General features: G+C 50.5%; 6 protein-coding genes across 6 annotated transcripts; 3 read left to right on the top strand and 3 right to left on the bottom strand.

Moving 5' to 3' along the window:
- Positions 1-1,997: 1,997 nt before the first annotated feature.
- TRIVIDRAFT_40474 (uncharacterized protein) lies at positions 1,998-2,912 on the bottom strand (the record flags this gene model as incomplete). Its single annotated transcript, XM_014095569.1, has 1 exon — positions 1,998-2,912. The coding sequence occupies one exon, from the start codon at positions 2,910-2,912 to the stop codon at positions 1,998-2,000; it is 915 nt and encodes a 304-aa protein (XP_013951044.1).
- A 3,217-nt stretch (positions 2,913-6,129) lies between these two features.
- Positions 6,130-6,809, top strand: TRIVIDRAFT_87732 (uncharacterized protein; the record flags this gene model as incomplete). The annotated part of the gene is made up of 3 exons (XM_014095568.1): positions 6,130-6,269; positions 6,327-6,565; positions 6,623-6,809. The coding sequence occupies 3 exons, from the start codon at positions 6,150-6,152 to the stop codon at positions 6,762-6,764; spliced, it is 501 nt and encodes a 166-aa protein (XP_013951043.1).
- A 614-nt stretch (positions 6,810-7,423) lies between these two features.
- On the top strand, positions 7,424-8,497 carry TRIVIDRAFT_65412 (uncharacterized protein; the record flags this gene model as incomplete). Its single annotated transcript, XM_014095567.1, has 1 exon — positions 7,424-8,497. One exon carries the CDS (start codon positions 7,424-7,426, stop codon positions 8,495-8,497), a length of 1,074 nt encoding a protein of 357 aa, XP_013951042.1.
- Positions 8,498-9,412: 915 nt separating this feature from the next.
- On the bottom strand, positions 9,413-10,598 carry TRIVIDRAFT_87736 (uncharacterized protein; the record flags this gene model as incomplete). Its single annotated transcript, XM_014095566.1, has 4 exons — positions 9,413-9,746; positions 9,826-10,122; positions 10,235-10,311; positions 10,496-10,598. The coding sequence occupies 4 exons, from the start codon at positions 10,508-10,510 to the stop codon at positions 9,677-9,679; spliced, it is 459 nt and encodes a 152-aa protein (XP_013951041.1).
- A 1,277-nt stretch (positions 10,599-11,875) lies between these two features.
- On the bottom strand, positions 11,876-12,175 carry TRIVIDRAFT_227692 (uncharacterized protein; the record flags this gene model as incomplete). Its single annotated transcript, XM_014095565.1, has 1 exon — positions 11,876-12,175. One exon carries the CDS (start codon positions 12,173-12,175, stop codon positions 11,876-11,878), a length of 300 nt encoding a protein of 99 aa, XP_013951040.1.
- Positions 12,176-12,769: 594 nt separating this feature from the next.
- On the top strand, positions 12,770-13,729 carry TRIVIDRAFT_118110 (uncharacterized protein; the record flags this gene model as incomplete). Its single annotated transcript, XM_014095564.1, has 2 exons — positions 12,770-13,056; positions 13,117-13,729. Coding segments are annotated over 2 exons (900 nt in total), but the record flags the coding sequence as incomplete, so codon positions are not given.
- Positions 13,730-15,148: the final 1,419 nt, after the last annotated feature.

Here is a 15,148-nt window from a genome sequence, read left to right as displayed (position 1 = left end):
ATAGCATGGGCAACTATTGACTTGACACGACATGCTTCCGTCTCAGCTACTTACTCGTACACACACAACTCGCCACGCTCTCTTTCTCCCTCTCCAGCTCCCGTCTCTTCCTCTCTACTCTCCCCCAAAATCAATAACGCGCATCGTTCGAAAATCAGGCCCAACAACCCCCCTGTCAAGCCATCAACTGCGGCTGGACGCAGTGCGACGCTGCAGCCGAGCCACGCCCCTCTCCCTACATACCACTAAGACCACTCGCAGGATAATATATCCGGAGAAAAAATAGGGAAAAGTAGGGAAATCAGGGTGCAGGATGCTGCTTTTTTTAGGCGCAGCACAGCAAGAGGCAAGAAAAAGCAGGGCAATTTCAGCCCGTGTGTTGGTGTGTGTGTGTGCGTGTTAGTCCTTGCTTGTGCTTTGTGCTCGCATCCTTGTCCAGAATCGCCGACCGATTGTTGCGCCTCTTGTATGACGCTGTTCGACTTTGTGCTCGTCGAAGCAGCTCAACAGAATGAATTATCGTCTTCATGGCCTTGACAACCTCTTAATGAAAAGAGGCAAAAATATTCATCCAGCTTGTTCTCCTCTGAATTTCATCGCCATATCCCTCTTCCCGAGTCTCTCCGCCATGAGCCCTTTTCCCACTAGCAATCCTCCTTAGATGCATGATCCCAGTCTGCCTCGATGCCCAAGAATGCACCTTGCACAAAACACCACATCCATGCACTAACCAAGGTAACAGCCACATCAACCAGCTAGTCAAAATCAAATCAAAGACAGCCAGACCCCAGTTGCAAGGCTGAGCCACGGCACGAGACGAGACGATACTGGCTATCGTCTCCCGCCCTCTCTCTCCTCCCACAATCTTCTCCATTTTGCGCCGGCCAAATGGTTTGCAATGCTAGTGCCAATAGTATTAAGCAGCTAGTTCAGAGATAAAGCCAGATGCAACAGACACAAGAAAATACTAGCTAAAGATCAACCAGCGGCTGAGGCGTTATCTCCATCTAGTGCCCCCGACTATGGGAAATGTGCCTTGGCCTGACAGCCACCCACCCAAAAAAGAGAAAAATAGGAATAACGGAGAGAAAGGGAAGGGGAAAAAAAGGAAAAGCTAGTCGTCCAGGTTCTTCTGGCTCTGCAGCATTGTGTTCTCCTCATTCATTCGAACAGAAGAGAAAACACGCCTCTGTGTACTTGGCAAAGGAAACAAAAGACAAGGTCGCATTGCGTTTTGGTCCCCCAAAGCTCATTCCCTTGCTCCAGGTCCCGCATCTGCTGTCAGATGTTACAAAAAAAAAATCCCGAATGTCCACAATTTCTCCATCCTCGCGATAAGATGGATGGATACCCTCCGGCAGTGAAAGTGAGAGGATCCATTCAGAATTGCATCACTCGTCTGGCCATTCCTCCAAGGGTGATGATGCACCATCTATCAATGGCCATCAGACCATCAGGGCAGGTGTCCATAACAGGGCTCATGGGTGCAAACAAATCAAGCTTGTAGAAAGTAGTTGACGATCAGTAAACCGAATTGCTGTTAATATCGTGCCGCGTCCAATTTCACTGCTCCGCTATTACTGACGCACTCACTCATCCTGTGCTCCGTCAAACCTTTGTAAGCCAAGCATAATTTGTTCTGCCACGGCTCGGTGAACGCTCCCATCTACATTTCTTCATTTGCAGACGTTTATTAACCGCCTCACTCGTTACTTCGGTCACTCCCTAGTACCAACGTCAGCCCATGCATAAATCGCCGAGGTGGAACAACTTGTATCCAGCTTGCAAAGACCAAAGAGAAGCTTCATTACTATTAGAGAGTCAGCAGCGAGCCAGAACCTGCGCATTTAAAATATGCCGGACCAGTAAGCACCAACAACCAAAAGGGTCGCGAAATACCTTCAAAAGTCAAATCGCCTATAACATATTTCTCAATCTCAAAAGGCACCACCGAGTCCAGCCCCCAGGACATGACCAACACATCTCAATCAAAAGATTCACAGGTTGTAAAATGGCAATTTCCTGGCGAGGCCGCGCCGCAACAGTCCGAAGTTCTCATCATCTCCCTCCCTAATCTCTCCCTTCCGGAGTAAAAAATCCAGCATAACGAGTCCACAATTCGGCTTCCACTCGGCATTCTTCAAGTCCCTCCTCACTTCTTCCACGGGTTTCAGAATAAACCCGTCGATAGATTCTGGTTCCTGAGGATATGGGACAAAATCAGGGCCAACCTCCAGGTCATAGGTGTAACGGATCCCTGGCTCAACATGGCCCTCTTCACTGCCAGCAATATGGTCCTTCTGGTCATAGAATGAAATCATCGATTCGGAAGTGACTTTGCCGACATGGGCATTGTTCCAAGTCACCATCTTCGTGGCAGTGTTGACCACGAGCCCTGCTTCTTCCATGGCTTCACGCTTCAGCGTCATCAGAGGCTGCATCTTGTCTGCTGGGTCCATTGCTCCCGCAACTAGTTGGTCGAGTTTTCTAGCATATGTGACGTTTTGAGAGCGCTTCGAAACCCACACGTGGATCCTGCCGTTTCTCACGGTGAACATGTTCATGTGAACACCCGTCGTGACGATGCCAAAGATTCCTCTGGCAGGCGAAGGGATCACCAACCCAGCCAGTTTTGCATCAAGACCGCGGATGGGGTGAAAGTCTGACCTTTTCTTGAGCCACTTTCTAAAGCAGCCATTGAGGTTGTCGACATTTTTCTCGCATAGCGCTATAAATTCACGGCGGCATATCTCGACAACGTCATCGCCTTGCTGAACAACTGGGTCTAGATGTATCCTTCGTTTGGACTTGGAGATGTTGAAGCTTGTATTTTCCCATCTCATCTCGGCTACATGCTCAGGAAGCATATATCCAACTGGAACCGAGTTGTCCAAAATGGCAAACTCCCACATGACAGCGCTCTTTGCCTCTTCAAACTTGTTGCATCGGCGAATAACATCATAAAAGGAGCCCATCTCGCCTGAGCTTAGGGGAGAAATGATCCACGCGTGGACAGAGCTAGGAAACGGCGCAAGTATTGACGAGGAAGCCCCAGGGCTGCTTGCAGGCAGAGTTAGAGATGCCATGCTGGACTGCGCTTCCCGCAGATGGCGGAACCCCCAAGATATGGGTAAAAATGGACAGTGATTGAAGCAAATCTCTTTTCTATCAAGCCTTTGGTAACTGAGTGGCTCGCGCCGTGCCGTGCCGTGCCGTGCCAGCGGCCGTTGATCACGGCTGACTTCCAGTAAGCCAGTCAATGTCGCGATAAGATGCTCAGAGAGAAACAAGCGGAAAGGGGAGGGCCCTCTGGGACGCTGGTTGGTCGCTCGGAAGAGAGAGTCAGTCCAAGGTTGATAGGGGGGCGTTGGAGACACAGGATGGCATCCACATATTATACTCGGGCTTGAATCGCATACATCACATCATCTCATCCAAGGATAGAGGCCCGAATATATGTGACACATCACTGATGATTACGGAGCTGCGACCCGACTGTGTGTTACCCATGCAGGAACAGAGTTTAGCTTGCTTCCGATGAAGGCGACTCGGCAAGGTGCAGTGGTCAAGGGCACCGCACGTTTGCGTGACAATAGAAGTCCTACCGGCGCCCTGGGATTGGTAGAGCTTCTTGCCCGGGGGTCCTACGTGCTGCAGCTTTCCGGACATTGCTGATGATGGCATCTGTCATGGCGCAAGAGTCCGGGTATGAAGTTGCGAGAAGCCATATCATGGCCCCCTCGCGCCTCTCTCATCCACGCATATCCCAGTGGCAACGCTTGTACCGTGCGTCTCCGCTGTGGGTAGCATATGCAGCTACCAGTTGACTGCTGTGCTAGGCCAAAGACGAGCTCGAAAGTGAATACAAATAGCGAGGAAGCTGATAACATTGCCCGGGGTGTTGTCGCCTGCAAACCCGACAGCACGGTTAGCACGCCGCTTCAGGGTTTGCGCCTGAGCAGCCATGTTATGGGGCATAACCCTGGCCCATGAGCTCGGAATTCACTCGCAGTGTTTGCGAGAAATCCTCGGGTCGGTCAAACGAGACGTCACATCGATCAGCAGTAGAGCGGCAGATGGTGGTGTCAGTATCCCGTAGCCTCGAGGCAAGTGAGCCAGAGCTAGCCCCCGGAATTCGGAAATCTCACAAACAACAAACCACAGAACAGGCCGTCTGCATATAACCCCAGCAAAGGCAAATGAACCCAACGCAGGCCTTCGAATAACAGCCTATAGCATCGTCTAGAGCTCTCACCGAGGTGGAACTCGTGTTGGTTTTCCCCCCCACAGATCACCCTTGGTGCGTGTACTATGCATGTGCCTGCACAGGGGGGCGGAGACGACAGCTTCTTTGGACGCCTTCTCGACGGGCACCACGATGCCTTGGGTAGGCCGGCCGAGATGGCTTTGCTTCGTGCCCTCTCGTCTTGATTTTTAGGGGTCTTCCGCCGTTAGCGAGCGGGCGGTGGTGATTGCGACTGTGATTGTGAAGCGGATGCTGACCTGCGACGTCGGATCCCTTCAATGGACTCGCACAAGCACAGGACAGGACCGGAGCCTTCAGGTGGCTGCAAGATCAATTGTGCTAGTCGGAGCTATGCAAGGTGTAAGAGGCGGAATTGGACAAGGGCAGGATCTCGCCGTCCTTTCCCCTTTTCGCCTCAAGCTGTCAACTTGGCAGTCAGCGATAAGATAGCTTCATTTCTACCTGTGTTTACTAAGGGCTGTTGCATCTGTACCTAGGTACCTAGTAGCTACGTCAAAAGAGGTACGAATTACCTCTACCGGCCAAAGGTGCTTCTAAGTCTCATCGGTAGTACCTTTAATGTTCTGATAGATTCCAATTGACCCCTGTGGCTGGTGGCTCTCAATCAATTCATCAGTTGTGCCTCCGAATGATGGAGCTCGCAAGTACGGCGCATGTACCTCAGGTGATATCAGCAGGGCCAATAACCGTGCCTTTATTGCCCGAATGCCAAGTCTGCCCAAGTACTACTCCAGTACCCAACAATGGAATCCATCAAATACATTTGTTTCCAATTGATTCTTATTTCCAGCAGCAGAACGCGCTACTCCCGTCGTGGCAGCATCCGTGCTGATGCATATGATAACCGCCTCAGCTTCAGGCGAGAGGCTGAAAAGCGCCGTAATCACCAAAGGCTCATGCAGCTAGAGGCAAAGCAGGGGGCGGACGGGACATTACATGGCAAACACGATCCAAGCTTACACAAGTCCTCTAAAAGGAGAAAAAACAGTGACAGAAATCACTTCCCTGCTTAACTCTAATTCAAGGCACATAATAGGTGCTTATACTTATACATGTAGTATGAACCAGACGTCGTCCTCAGGGTTTCACGGCTGATGGAATCCTCGATTACACCGTCCATCATCTTTGTCAAATACAAATTAGCAGTCATTTCCCAACAGCCCAATCTCCCAACCTCCCATCTTAGGTAGCAACTTGAGCTTTGGGCAACATCCATGTCGTAAACACCCAATTGCAAAGAGGCATATAGACGAACCGGTCTGCAACTTGGTGGACGGTCCAACGCCACTAGGGGGCAGCAACAGTCACACTGTCAAGACCTGGATGTGTCGGTTGGACAAATAAAGGCTCTAGCGCTGTCTCTGATGCGGTCACAGTGCAGCTTCAAGCTCAGCGCCCAGCTGCCCCGGTCGTCGGTTCGTCATGGGATTTCTTCAATGCAGCCGGAATTTTGATTAATAGCCCAACAGGCGCGTCATGCTGTAGAAGAAGTCATCCTTGCAGAAGGAAAAATGGCTCACTGCGGCTTCCTCATCGTCAGCTGGTTGGCTGAATTATGCAATAGAGTAGTACAAGAAGAAAGTGATTCATGATTGGTGACAGATTCAGAGCTGAGTGTCTTGTGCCAAGCTGCTATGTTGCCATCCTTTCCAAAAACTGCTGTTCTAGGGTACTTGTACTTGACTGTAGATTTCAATGGCGAGGTACCTAACGTGAAAGGGAGCTCGACAATGGCGGGGAGTGGCTGCCCCTCTCTCATTGGCCCAAATAGCATTATGTCATCCGCAACCCACATCTGGCGACGACTTCACTTGGTCAATCTCATCGCCCGTTTCACCTCTGCGACGACCATCACCAATTGACGACCACCTGCGCTGCCAGAATGTTCGCCGCACGATCAAGGGCAGTCTGCGCCGCCCGCCAGCTGCAGCGGACGACCCGAACCTACGCCTCCGAGTCCCACGGCCACCACTCGCCTGCTCCGGTCAACGAGTCCTTTGGGGTTAGGAATACTGCTCGACATGGAACGAAGACGCAAAACGCTGACTGAAGGCTATAGTCCGGATCCGTGATTGCCCTGGGCGCCTTCTTGGGCACCATCCTTGTCTACCAGTTCCGCCCCGAGGAGAGCGACAACTGGACGCCCTCCAGCCTGCTCAACAAGTACCGATCAAAGGCCGAGGACTGGGAGGCCATCAACAGCCTGCACACAAAGGCCATGGAGCAGGCCGGCTATGACAGAAACCTGTTCGAGAACGGCTCAAACAAGCACCGATTCGTCGACGTCTCATACCCCGAGTACGTTTCATTTACACGAGGACGAGTTATTTCCCTTGGCTAACCAAGTCGACACAGAGCTCTCCAATCCCACGCCCCGCGAAACATCCAGGCCGGCCACCTCGCCAACATGGATCATGTTGTGGAGCACTACCGACAACAGCACCTGAAGATGGAGGAGAAGAAGGCGGCCAAGCTGGCTGCCGCCAAGGCAGAGTAGTTGCAGTGCTACAGTATATCCAATTTATAGAACAAAGTTTGCAACACATTGGGGCTAGTTTGATGCGTGATGTTGCAAGGTGCCGGTTTTACCTTTGCGTGAAGATGGTGCAATGCGCATGTGCTGCTGAACTAAAGATGAACATTGCTGCTAATATATAAGCAAGCACCACTCTTCGCTTTGTTCCGTCTGCCCTGACAATTCTGACCAAATACCTTTCCCTCGATGCGCTGTTCGTCCAGACATTCGAAGTATTATAGAAGTTAAATTTAATACCAAGATGAGAGGCTCAATACTGTAACAGCTGGTTCAATAAAAGGCTATATCCCAGCCTTTGGTTCAAATTGCAGAATCAATCCATAGCTCAATTCAATCGGCAACAGCCGATCAAACTAAACTTTGAGGCAGAGGAACAGAAAGCATGACCGCGTATCAAGGTTCAAGAACAAACTCAAAACACAGGCGCAAAAAGGCCCGAGCAACAAAGTTCAAACACAGCGCAACAAACTATCGAAGCATTATATATTGCACGACAGACCTTCTTTGGGCTATTCAGCTTTTATCAGCATTTTGTTGCACTCGTTATTCATCCCTTTTCGGCTTTACTCCTCAGTATCAACCGTTTACTCTATCAACCGTTCGTTCCACATCCAGTCACAATGGACCGTTTCCATCCAGATAGTGGCAGCACGACCTCCAGCGACTCCCAAAACCCCCATCTGGCGGTTAGGACAACTCAAAGCCGTCCTGTTGAGAGTGGCACAATCAACTTCAAAAATCGTGGCCTGCCAATAATTCATGCCGTTCAGCCCGAGAATAGCACCGCCAATACCGGAGCGCGCGCAACTACAGAGGAAAACGCTCCTTATCGCCCGTACATGGTCAATAAGCTCGCCGTCTCCATAAGGAACACGAGAAGTTCTCGCGGACGTGGCGTCTTTGCCATCTGTGACTTTCCAGAGGGCCAAAGGATCATAGTCGAGAGCCCAGTCTTTTCTTGCGCTGCTCCAGTAGAGAACAATGCGGCCATCTGGCGAACAGCATTGGCCGAACGCTGGTGTTCGATCCCAGATATGCACCAGCTGTACTGCAAGTCCAAGTTTGTCAATTTGAAAGAGATGCCAATGGGAGCGCAACACCTCTCACTTCACCAGAGCAGGAGATTCTTCAGCTTTGTCAAGGAATACGCATTTTGCAACCCCCCGAAAAGCCTGCTACACATCTACCCCTTAGCGGGTCATATAAATCATGCGTGCTCCCGCTGCGCCAATGCTGAAGTATGGATCGATTCAGGGCCACCGCACCGCATCACCGTCAGGCTCATGAAGAGGGTGAGAAGGGGCGAGGAAATCTTTATCAACTACAACCGGCCTGCGGGTAATCCGTTTAGTTGCGCAGTTTGCCGCGACCGCCAGGGCATAAAATCTCACCTGAAAGCATCTTGGCACAGCATGGGTCAGTGGCTTTCCAAAGTTTCTTCGCCCAGGCATCAGGATGTGCAGGGGGCTGCTCCTGAGCCTTCTCAGGCAATTGGCGTAGACGTCGAGGACACAACGACCCCAAAAAAAGTTGTGACTAAATCATCTCAACCACACATTGAGATTACTCCAAGAGACGCCGGAGTCACACCATATTCCGACACTCCAAGAGACGACGAATCTTCCGAGATTTCTATTCCATTTCGATACAGATTTATGGCTCGGTGGAGGCTGTGCCTCACAAGGATACGATGACCCAATCCCATTGCAAACAAACATCTCACAGACGTCGGAAATGGGTTAGGTCTCGGTATCCCAGCCTGCTCTATTCAAATATAGAGTCAAGATATAGCAATCAGGAAAAGTGTATAACAGTCAAATTGTATTCCTTTATTCAACTATTATAGTTAGAAAATATAGAGGAAAATAAAGCTATTATAAGTTTTTATTAATCCTGCTGTGCAGCTGGAATAACTTTTTGAATAGTATTGCTGCTTTTTTTTTTTTTTAACAGTTTCTGGAGTATCTGTTACTATCGCTAGTGTCTGCTACTATCCATATATTCCTCTAATATCTGCTATCATTACTACACAGGCTGCTTTAAAGTTAAGAATGGGATGCCGAATAGCAAACGTGGGGTGCTGAACAGTCACTCCCTTTATCTAACTAATATTGCGGGTGGATAACTTTTTTGGTTAATGGCTTGCCGGTTAGGATAACTTCCTCTGCGATGTAATGTACGCAGGGTATTGTATACTGTGGCGTAAAGAAGCAGCGAGACTTGCATGGAGGGAGATTACTATCTTCTTGCATAGTAGTATTAGGGCGCTGGTGCTGCTGTGTGAGAAGATTGACTGTAGTGTAGTTAATCTGCGTTGGAAGTGAGCCTAACTAATTTGACTGATGAAGTGCTGCTGGCGTTTATTTCCTGACCTGCGGCGATTTGGAGATAGTCATGTTTTTTTTTTTTTTGGTAGCATCTGGATGAAGGCTTTGCTGAGATGCAGGAGATTACCGGTGCTGGTGATTAGATAACTCTTGATATCCTTATGGGCGGTTTTGGTAGGACTGCTTGTTTGTTGGCTAAAATTCCTATAACGCCTGATATGGTACTGAAGGAACTGATTAGCCTAGGGGAGTTGCTTTTTGATGGGCTATACACTGCATTTTAGTAAGGCGGGCTGGGCTCCGCTGAACCTTTTCTATAACGGATCTAGAGAGGTGGGAATAGTGCCGGAATAGCAATACTCTTATGAGCAGCATCTACACAGTAGAGATGACGGTGTTGGAAGCGTGAACAATGTTTCTCATTGTACTATCATAGAAATCATTGTCATCAACAACTTCGGTAGCGGCTTCCTCCGTCTACCAAAACCAGTCCTTTTCGCCCAAAAATGTCCGTCAATACAGAAACCACCGAAGACCATAACCTTCTTATTTGAGGGGAATGAAACGAGAAGAGTGAGTGGCACCGATACCAGGTCGACCGTGCTTGACAGGCTTGCTGTAGAGGGTGTCAGTAAGATAAATATCAAGCAGGGGGGTTGCGCTTTTCTGTTGGGCAAAAATCCACGGCGACGTACTATGAGATAGAGAATTCACCCAGGTAGTGGCCAACCATTTCAGGCTTGATCTCGACCTGGTTGAACTCCTTGCCGGAGTAGATACCAATGACGCTTCCAATCATCTCGGGGACGACAATCATGTCTCGGAGGTGAGTCTTGACGAGGTCGGGCTTCTCGTTGGGCTTGGCCTCCTGCTTGGCCTTTCGGAGCTTCTTGATGAGGCCCATGGGGCGGCGCTTCAGACCGCGGTTGATCCTTCTGCGGGCACGGGCGTGGACGACATCTCGGAGCTGGTCAGAAGAGAGGTCGAGGAGGCTGTTGTTTTGAATGTCAGCGCCATTGCTCCAAAGCATCCCTCGTTTCCATCGAGTTGAATTGCGATTGTGATAGATTCCGTCGTCATATGGGATGAAGAAAATGAACGTACTTGTCAAGGTCGATTCCTCGGTAAGAGAACTTGCGGAAGGTTCTTCTCTTCTTGATCTCAGCGGCCTCCTCGGCGTTCTGTACCAAAGAAAAAAACGTCAGCGCCTGTATTTCGATACCCCAAAAGAGATTTCCCCCAAAGCCAATTGTCGCAAAAGCCGGGCATCATTCTCTCTCTTTTTTTCCACCCTCCAAATTTCTTTCCCTCCCACCGGGTGATTTCCTGAGCCTGAAGACGAGGAGAGGAGCAAAGACAACGTACGTATTCGTCAGCCATGATCGCGGTTGTGTGTTGATTCAAGGATTCGCCTATCGACGCGCAGGGTATCGACGAGCGAATGTGGTGGCCGTGATGGAGTCGTTTGGGAAGGGCGGGAGGGTTGGGCGGAATGCGGCACTACTAATTTCTGGCAGTAGGGTTTTCGTGCCCTTTGATCTCCACGTCAGGTGACTTTGGCGACGGGTGAAAGTTTTCGGTGGGCGGCTTTTTTTTTTCGTGGCGGTAGAATCTTTTTAGTGTGGCTGAGGTTCAACTTGAACTGTGGCTGATGAGTCTTGCACGGGAAGATAGAATTTCCGGATCGCCTCCGTTTCTTCTTGTTCGTTCGTACTAACGCCGTCTTTGGACCAACTCCGTAAAGCGGAGCCCGAAAGCTCAAGCGGGCATCCTGAACAAAGTCCACAAGCTCGTGTGAGATGTCCGCATCCCGGTGTAACTGAATTCTGCTTAGAAGCTTCGATGGCTTCTCGTGTGCTCAGGCCAGCCGTGGACGCGACATGACTGCACCGGTATAGGCACCTGTTGGCGAAGTGCGTGTTACACGGCCAAGCATCTACGAGTACTATCCAGACAACCACCACTGTGCGGAATGCAATGCACCTCGAGCCTCGGGCCAAGGCTTTTCTCGTGTTCGCATTGACCAAATCTCTCGATGGCACACAAGTTCCATCAGGATGAGGCGCGGCAAGGACACACGGATCTTGTTCTTGGTACCGGCCTGGACGATGAGAAGACATGAAAGGACATGAGAGGAGCGGGTGGGTCGACGAGATGCTACCGAGCACCGTAACTACGAGTACTCCATTACTCCATCCATGATGCCAAGATTGGAAAGCATCCTTGGGACAGCATGTTTGTCTTTGTAGATCCTATCACCTCTCCTCAGCCCAGCGCTAATCGCATGCTACTAGCAACCTAGTATTAGGTATTAGCTCGCCAAGAGAATTTGGCATCATCCTCCAAGCAACCTAAACCGCCCCCCTGGCTTTGTCTGCATCACTTGATATGCCCTCCCTCGGCATCTTTCCATCTGTTCTTTGACGGCTGTTGACTGGACGCTCAGTTGTCTTTTTTTTTTTAGGCACAAGATGTAGCTTTTCCTCAACGACATTTTTTTTTTGGGCTGGAAACCCCACTCATAACTCCGTTGCAGGTGCTTCTCGTCACGTCTGTGTCTTCATTTCTCACATCCACAACTAACTGCCGCTTTTTCTCTTGGCACTAATACCATCGACGCGGCCGACAATGACCGCTCTTTTTCCCTTGGTCGGGTTTTCCCCTTCTCTTTGTCTTTGTCCTTGGTTTTCTTTTTCTCGTTCTCCTTCTATGTCGATTTTTCCTCACAGCCGAGGCTAGGCACAGCTAGTTGCAAGTTCCAGACTCTGTGCCAATTCTCGCAAGTAAAAAGTAAGCAACGCCGAGACCTGCACCGCTGGATGGCGGTCGGCTTGGCAAAGTCTCGGCACCAGTTTCGCCAACGCCCATTACGAAGTCAGTTTGCCAACCTGGTGCCGTGGAATCTCTCTCTCCCCATGACCCCCAGAAAACGGGGGGTGGAAGGACAGAGTCAACCGTGCCGTCGCCAATGGTGATGGCGGCTTGGAAGCGCCCCTGCGAGAGCTGCAAGCAAAGCTGAGACGTCTTGTCATCGCCAGTCTCCATCTGCCGGATCCTGCCCGTTTCTTGGCAGCCTCATGATCAAAAAGCTTCGCGTCGTTCCTCAGCTGGGCCGACTATCTCCATCTCCATCTCTAGACTGTACTGTTACGCCAGACCACAACCATTTCAAGGCTCATCTCTTCTCGCCCGCCCCTGCAGCGCAACTTGCACAGCCCTGTCCACTTTGCCGTCTCGATCCAGATACTCCCTCGCCTTCTGGGTTCCTTGTCGCGCCTCTAATCTGCCCTCTGCCCTCTGCTCCCGCCAGCCAACTCTCAACGCCCTCGATAAGGATACGAGATCTTCAATCGTGCATGCGCAGGTCTGGGATATCGACGCTCGACGGCCAATTATCACTGCGTCTACGGCACGCACTGCCGGCTGGGTGCTGACACTGCCAGTCTGCTTTGTCGATCGCACCACCCTCCCTTAACCCATCACGGTGGAGTCTCCGAGTACACTATGTCTCTCGCGGCGCCGGCTACACCTTCATTCACGACCACCTCTATCGTTCCGGGCTCTGCGCCGACGGCACTGCCATCAAGTACGGCAGCTTCCGTCACCAGAACCCCCCCTTCCTATATCACAGCCAACCCCTTCCCGCCCATGACAACGCACTGGAACCGACCACTGAGCTGCACATGGACCTACGTGTATGATAGCGACCTGCCGGCGGGAGTCTCAGAGCCCATTGTGTATCTGGATCTGGAGCCCCGTCCTGGTGCTTCTACTCTGTCTTGCTACCCAGATGGCATGTTCTACGATGGACGCACTGGGGTGTTTAGCCCTGCTACGTGCCCCTATGGATGGACGACTGTGTCTCTTGCGGTAAACACTGACCAGAGTGAGGATGAGGCAACCACCACAGCATTGTGTTGTTCATCGTACGTTGAACGAGCTTTTTGATTTTATAGCTTTTGATACTAAACTCCTTTTTCTCGCAGCGAATACTCTTACGCTGATGGGCATTGCAAGCGTAATGTTCCTACGGTTCTGGCAGTCCCCATCATATACAACCATACAGCCGCTACATACGATATTTTGACCAACTCAACCACCACCCTCTACAGCGCCACCCTGGCTGTCAATACCATCCGTGCACTCTTCAGAGAGCAAGATAAGCCGCTCCTCGGCTTGACAAATGAGGATGATATCGACGACCAGCCGGAAGACGACCACGGATTGTCAATGAGTGCCAAGATTGGAATCGGAGTTGGCGTGACGCTATTCGGCTTGTTCACCATTGGAGCGGCTATTTTAATTTATCTATGGAGGCGAGACCGCAGCAAAAAGCATTGCACAAGTGGCACGTCGCACGAGCTGGGTGTTGTGCAGAGGACACAGGGGCCAATGTACACCAACTCGCCACTTGGCTCGCACCAACGAGCCCGTGCACGCGACGCCGAGCCGCCTCCTGCCTACGACTTCACCACCGAAACCAGCAGCGTCGCAGATAACGATGATGAGAATACTGCCGTAGCCCGAGATGGCGAGATCCAGGTTCTGATGGCGCAAAAGGAGGCTATCCAGCGACGCATCGAGGAGCTGGAAAGGGCCTCGGGAGATGAAAATAGGGATGAACCCCGACAAGGGTAAAATAAACCCAGACTTTTTTTGTTTTGTTTATCCTTCATGGGACTGTTAAAAAATCATTTTAATATTTTGCCCTTCTCAGGAGGACTAGTTATGATACCACTGTTGCGCACACACAAAAAAAAAGAGCAGAGCAGGCCAACCAGTTGACTTTGTATGTTCTGGTTATTTTATGAGATGATATTATGGAAATGGAAGGAAACAACGACATGTCAACTCCTAGTAGTTTGACATGGATTTGAACTTACCTCAGGTAGCTTGCAGAGAAGAAAAAAAACTAGAGAGAGAAAGGGGGGCTACAGTAGAAAAGAATAGGAGTTGAGGAGATGGGGTAGAGTTTAGGGGTTATTACGATTAGCCAGCATAAAAAGGCTCTTGAACAGTACCTTTTAATAATGATTCGTCATAAAGATGGATGTGTGTGTGTGTGTTGTCTGCCGTCAATATTCAATTGTTGCCAACAGCAACACGAAAGGCACTTCTTTGTCGGTAAGCGTCAATCATCAAAACGGCCATTTTTCGCCTCGACAAACTCACTAGCGCTTCCAGCATTTGCCCCCATTACGGGGCCGACGATCTGACTAACCGTGCATGCCTGAAGCATGGATGCTTGTCGAACTTGTAGGCACCTAGCATAGCATTAACCTTAGCGGTTCCATTTCCTCGGGACGGGCAGACATGGGTAATGCACGCGTGCTATTCCATTCTATTTCCAGTTGATAATACGGCACAACTCCATACAACAGTGTTCAACAAATAAACAAAGCATCCCATTAGCCTGGCCGATGGATCAACACTGTAATGGACTGAACCTCATTTAAACGGGCCGCTGTGGATAGTCTCGGAAGAGAAAAAAACGGCCCACTACATCTCGACTGCATCTGTATTGTAGTTACCTAGAGCTAGGCAGTAGCAAAACGGCCCTGAGAATGTCGATGCCTACGCCTCGGTATGGATCGGATAGAGGTTTCCAGCATTCCTGCAGCAGTGAGCTCCTCTCCTGATATCCGAGACAATTGTCAGCAAGCATCTCGACCCGGTTTCTGGCGCACCTGGCCTTTTTCTGGGCATTTGGGTATTATGGGGGGGCCGCCACTTACACCATGTCTCGCCGCTTTGGGCCATAGAACGAGGTTCTACATGCGGCGTCGAGCTTCTCTCTCCGGTGCGCTATTTTAGCGGTGTTATCAGACGCAGAACAGGCTGGACCTCGTCTGCCAGCGCCAAACGGCTGTGCATGCAGGTACCTCTGGTCAGGCCCGGCATAAGCAGTCCCTGGCAGCTGGTGATGATCCAGAACCCCCCGCTAGAAAATCCCACCAAATACTTTATAAAAACTCCACCAGCAAGCCATCACCACATCCTTTTGCCCAGGCCGGTTCC

This window comes from Trichoderma virens (assembly GCF_000170995.1).
Source record: "Trichoderma virens Gv29-8 chromosome Unknown TRIVIscaffold_90, whole genome shotgun sequence".
NCBI lineage: Eukaryota > Fungi > Ascomycota > Sordariomycetes > Hypocreales > Hypocreaceae > Trichoderma > Trichoderma virens.
Note: the sequence above shows the minus strand (reverse complement) of the source record. Positions and strands in the feature narration are given on the sequence as shown.